Source organism: Lactuca sativa, chromosome 7, assembly GCF_002870075.4.
Source record: "Lactuca sativa cultivar Salinas chromosome 7, Lsat_Salinas_v11, whole genome shotgun sequence".
Lineage (NCBI taxonomy): Eukaryota > Viridiplantae > Streptophyta > Magnoliopsida > Asterales > Asteraceae > Lactuca > Lactuca sativa.
Window position 1 is genome coordinate 184,305,195 of NC_056629.2, and position 6,114 is coordinate 184,311,308.

General features: G+C 29.6%; 1 protein-coding gene across 1 annotated transcript; it reads right to left on the minus strand.

Annotated features, from left to right (window-relative positions):
* Positions 1-3,125: 3,125 nt before the first annotated feature.
* On the minus strand, positions 3,126-6,114 carry LOC111913833 (pathogen-related protein). The gene is made up of 4 exons (XM_023909548.3): positions 5,905-6,114; positions 4,941-5,073; positions 3,588-3,886; positions 3,126-3,502 (listed from the first exon to the last, which is right to left on the minus strand). Exons 1-4 carry the CDS (start codon positions 6,055-6,057, stop codon positions 3,341-3,343), a joined length of 747 nt encoding a protein of 248 aa, XP_023765316.1. The 5' UTR covers positions 6,058-6,114; the 3' UTR covers positions 3,126-3,340.

Consider the following 6,114-nt stretch of genomic DNA (forward strand, 5'->3'; position numbering starts at 1 on the left):
AAAAATTAAATAATTTTTCAAAAAGATAAAAACTTTTCTACCAGCCTTTACAAGGATGTTTCAATAGTAAACCACTTATTACTAATATAAATCCATCGTCATAAACCCGCTCAATGGTGGAGTCATGAGCTTGAAGTTATTGTCGGTACCCATCCTATTTTTTTACCCCCACTTTGTCCACCTAATCAATGTAACCATTAATTTTATTTATAAAATTTTATTGTTTTCTATATAGATTATAGTTGAAAATCGACATAATTATTGAAAAGCCTCAACCATTAAGCTTATAAGTTTACAAACTAAACTAGTTTAGACTTTAACTTGTAAGGGAGGAGATATATATAAAATCTCTTGTGGATGCCCTAATGGGATGGAAACCGACAACAAACAAAATCAATGTCTAACATCATTTTTCTTTGCAGAAGCTTACCAAAAAACCTCCAATATTAAATCTTTCAAAGTCAGAAAAACACAAAATGTTATACATATTTATAGGGATAATGATGAAAAAAAAAAACATTATATTTTTTTTCCAAAAGTTCGGTTTAACCACCAACTTTTAATAAGTTTCGAAAAAACCATCAAATTCTGGTAAAATGTTTTAGCACAACCACTATTACTTATTAAAACTAGTTTTAATTACGAAAAAAAACATTATATTTTTCCGAAAGTTCAGTTTAATCACCAATTTATGGATGGTTTTTAGCACAAAACGAAAATTGATGATTTTTAAGCATAAATGCAGGTCATAGTGATTGCGACAAAATTTTTATCAAAAAATGAGTGGGTTTTTTAGCACAAATGAAAATTTGGTGGTTAAACCGAAAAATGTGACAAAATATAGTGGGTTTTTCATCATTATCCCTATTTTATATATAAGACAAAACTTTGTACTAAACCTATATTGTTACAATAAGGGTAAATTATACCAATCCTAGATTGTGTATGTGCCAAAACGTACGTTTAATCCATATTTTTAAAAATTAACTCTGAACATCTTTCGTTTGGTTAAAATATGCACGTTAGGTCCATTGCAGACATAAAATGGCTCTGTTGCCGTTTTCTTTTTATTTTTCATTTATTTTCCAGGTTTATAAATTATCTTATATTTTTATTAATTATAATTTGGGAAAACCTCAGAAAAACCCAATGTATTTTCATCAAATTCTTAAAAAGAACCACTATATTATTTTTTTTGTGCACTAAAACCCTTACATTTTCGGAAATTCTTATTTAAGGTTTTCTGACCTCAGAAGAACCTAATATATTTTCATGAAAGAATTAAAAAAACAATTATATTATTTTTAGTGCATTTGAACCCTTATATTTTTTTAATTTTTTTAATCTAATGAATTGTAACAATCAAAATGTTGAGAATCGATTACCTAGCATTTTCGGCTATCTAGGATTTACCGAGCTCGATGTCTTAAATGATACATTTTAAAAAAAATATAAGGGTTTTAACTTACAATAAATAATATAGCATTTTTTTTTTTTAGATTTTGATAAAAAAAAATAGGGAAATCTCCAGAAAAGTCCTAAAATTTTAGTCTAATTTATGAAAAAGTCCCGAACTATTTTTTGTTTACAGAAAAGCACAGAATATCGGCTAAAACTTCGAAAAAACCCTTTTTGGTAGATTTAGTCGGTATTCTATCCTTTTTCGTTAGTTTGCTCAAAATATTAGGATTTTTTTTGAAAATTACCCGATAACCAAAATATTGAGACTTTTTTGAAAATTACTATGGAATTAGTGGATATTATTATTAAGAAATCATTTATAAACATAATTTTTTTTTATTATAAACAAAGGAAATACATTTGTTGTTAATTTCTAGGAATAAAATGGTCGACTATATACTTCTCTATTGTTTGTTGACAACTTCAAAGTCTATATGTTCTTCCTATGTATTGTTGTGGGTGTCATAGTGAGTACTTTGTTAGACGTGACCAATACAAAAGTTGATAATATTTATTAATACATAATCAATAAGTGTCTACTTGCTATTAGACATGATGTTATATGATCACATGTTATCAGAAAATATCATTACACGAACATATAGATCTTTTATCATGTTCTTTAACCTAACTACCACTTAACCTCCAAACATTACCCGGTAACAACCATAAAATTATATACATCTATCGAGAGTGAAAATTAAACTTTGAATGACAATTTAAATAGATAATAACCCTTCACTTGTTTCCGTATAAATTATCATTCACGGTTCACTTTTCACATTTTATAGATGTGTGTTAGCCGATGATTGTTAACATGTAAGGTATGAATATTGGTTGATAGTTAGGTTAAACAACAGAAGAGGAACACCAACATTAGAGGAATGTTAACTAAGTTCATATCACCATCATACCCACAACAATGCGTAGGAAGAACGTAGAGAGTTTGAGTGGTCAGGAAGCAATAAAGTACTTAGACCACCAATTTATTCATAGAAATTAGTAACAACGTATTTTCTTTTTTTATAATAAAAATATTTTTTATGTTTATAAATGATTTGTTAATAATAATATCCATTAATTTTATGGTAATTTTAAAAAAAAAAGTCCCAATATTTTGGTTATTATGTAATTTTTGGAAAAGTCCCAAAATTTTGAGCAAACTAACAAAAAAAGACAGAATACCGGCAAAATCTGCGAAACCGGCCGAAAAGGGTTTTTTCGAAGTTTTAACCGGTATTCTGTGTTTTTCTGTAAATAAAATTTAGTTTGAGACTTTTTCATAAATTAAACTAAAATTTTAAGACTTTACTGGAAATTTCCCTAAAAAATATGTTAGGCTTTTATAAGGTTTTCCTTATCTTTTCTAGAAAATTAAGTGGTCATTATACCACCCATGGGAACCCATCCGACAAGCACCACCAAGTAGCTCCGGTAACCACCATCTAATACCTCCAACAACCACCTTTAAACATCAATTTGCATAAACACACATGTACAAATGACCATTGGTGTAATTTACCTTACAATAATAATATATTTTCTTTAATGTTTCAATAAACAAATATTTCAATAAGCACAAAATTAATATAACATTTTTCCAATTATTACAATTATATTATTTTCTTTTGTAATAAATAAATATAGTTTAAGAGACTATGTACTAAAACATAACTTTGAGCACATTTGATTCATTAAAAAAAGTTACAAGATACACAAATGCATGGTGATTTGGTTATTATCTTCACACACAGATTGGAATCATTTGATCGAACTCTTTCAAGTTTGATTCTCAATCGGCCAATACTAAAATTAAAGACGCACACTAGAAGATCACAGACATTAACAGATGGAGATTGAATGAACAGATCTCAATGGATCATACTTGCTTCTCGAATGGGCAGTTACCGGTGTTCGCCGGAGGAGCATCCGCGGCGGGGCTTTCCTCCTGAGATATCAACTCCCCCTTAAGCAGCTTCGAGATAAGATCTGCCGGATCGTAATAGATCTCAACATCTTCTGCTCTCAACGATCCATCAACCTTCCGATTTCATCCAAAAACCAAATCGAATTTTAGTTTATACATCGGAAATTATACTTATTTCAGTCGGAGAAACGAAGAGTACCTTGAGGATGCCCATGCCGTAGAAATCAACCATTTCGCCGGTAGGTTTATGGCCTTTGAACGGACCTTCGAAGTAACCCCAGTGCCGGAATTTGTACGATATCACCGGAGGTCCGGAATGAACGCTGATCACCTCCCACGCAAATCCCCGAGGAAACGCCGATCGGAAAACGTCGTGAGAGGATTCGAAGGTTTCTTCTTCTGCTTTGTAGTACTTGTACTCTTCTGGAAGTGTACTCTTCAGCAATGCATTGTAACTTCCCACCTTCAGTGTTTCCTCCGCAGACAATCCCTCCCTCCCTGCTTTGACCATTTTTGTATGACTTTGACTTATTATTAATTTTTTAATGTAATTTGATAAAGATTGTTTGAACTTTGAACAATTAAAAAATAATAATTTTTATGGGTTCTATAGACTATAAAAATTAAAAAAATAACGTATACTACCAAAAAACGTCAACTTTGTGGCATAGTAATTTTTAGTTTTATAATAAATCAAAAATTCAACTCAATTCTCAACTATTTAACAATATGTTTTTGTTGGTGTATGGACAAAGAATTAGTAGCATCAATTTGTTCGGGTTAGGAGGTCATAAAAGATTAACGAGGACATGATTTATATAAATGGGTATGTTTTTTTTTGCTTAACCCTAACCAAGAGTAGTTATAAACAAGTCAACTAGTATAACCCGTTTAATTATACGAGTTTGCAGATCCGTAGGTTACGGAAAAAAAATCTAAATATATTAGTCCTTATTTTCTTCTTTATTTAATAATAATATATATATTTCTTTAATTTTAAAACAAAACGATTTATAGGTCAACTCGTGAAATTATTTACTAAACATGACCTGTATAAACGAGTTCAGTCAAAAAACCCAACCGTAATACGTTTATCTTTATATCGGATTTATGTCGTATCTTGAATCATGTCAAGAATTCTCACCCTGATAAATAATGTGTATGTTTTTCAAACTATAAAGAGATGTAATAAAAATATTGCTTCGTTAGTGTAAGCAAAATCTGCATGTCTTTGTCATGATTATTTAATTTATACGACATTTTTCATGATTGATCTCAATCCATCAACCTTAATATTATATAGAAAATCAAATATTTCTTATTTCAATACATATAAAAAGATTTAGTAATTAATATTATCCTGTAACCTACCTTGGAGAATAATTACGAAATTAATTGTGTAAAAGCCTAGGCCAGCCTTGTGTAGTTGTGTTTGCCTTTTAGCAAAAATAATCGTACTTCATTGTAGATTCTTAAAAATAATTCAATTGCAAAATCTAAAAAAAAAAAAAAGAATTATTTAAGAAATGGTAATTGAATTTAGACAGTTTACCATTGACAATAAGCTTGAACTTATCAGGATTAATGGTCTTAAAATCTTTTATCCGAATCTTGTGGCTAAGCTCCATCTCCCATGACTTTATTGCGTTTTGAACAGTTTCTTCTAGTGATCCCTTTTCCCATACCTACATACAAGGCTAAAAATCGCATCTTGATGTTTCTTTGAACATGGTAAACATTGTGAGGAATAAGCAAGAATAATCACACACAAAAACATAATATATAATATATTTAACGTATTTTGGTTAATGTGACCTCGTTTACACAGCATAATATATACTATATATAACGTGTTTCTTTGCTACAAATTTGTTTTTCGTTATCTCAATATAAAAGAAAATTCAGACCACACATTTTGTTGTTCATAATGATAATGATTCAAGATTATCTAAAATCACTAGAACTAAAGATGGGACATTGATATTATACCTAGATGGACTATTTGGTTAATCATGTTTAAATCAGAAACTTTCATAAAACTTTTTTTTTTTTGTGTGTATTGATTTAGTAAACCATATGAAAAGGGTAAATGATAATCACCACTCATGGACACCTCCATAAATGTCATAAATATGAGAGAGATAAACCATAAAGTTACAAGCATAAAGGTCATACTCATACTTGAACATGAAACAAACAAGCAAGGATAGGTGTTCTGTATACATAGATTGATCCAACAAAAATAATATTTCAATTACACAAATCATCTAAGCTATAAATATAAACACAAAGAAAAATAGAGATTTTTTAACCATAACTTTTAGTATATAGAAAATAAGAAGAAATACCATCAAACAAAATGTTTAATCTAAGATTTTCATGGGAGAAGGACATGTCAACCTAATTTCCTTCATAAATTAATACATATGCAAATTCAAATCAACCAAGAAACACAAATACAAGCTTCTATTTGATCAAAAAATAATGAAATTAAAGAACATGATAACAAATCAAACCTTGGTTCGACCTTCTTCAAAAAGTTGGTTAACAGCATCATAGGTAGGAGGAGCACCATGTCTCCAATGGGTGTTTTTAGCTTCTTCATGGAGGAACGATCTATACTTTTCTCCAACCTTTTGTATTGTTTCATTGATCTTTAAATCTTCCATCTTTTCGGTTTTGTTTTCTTTTCAAGTGGAAATTGTACGTCCAACTTTGTGACACAA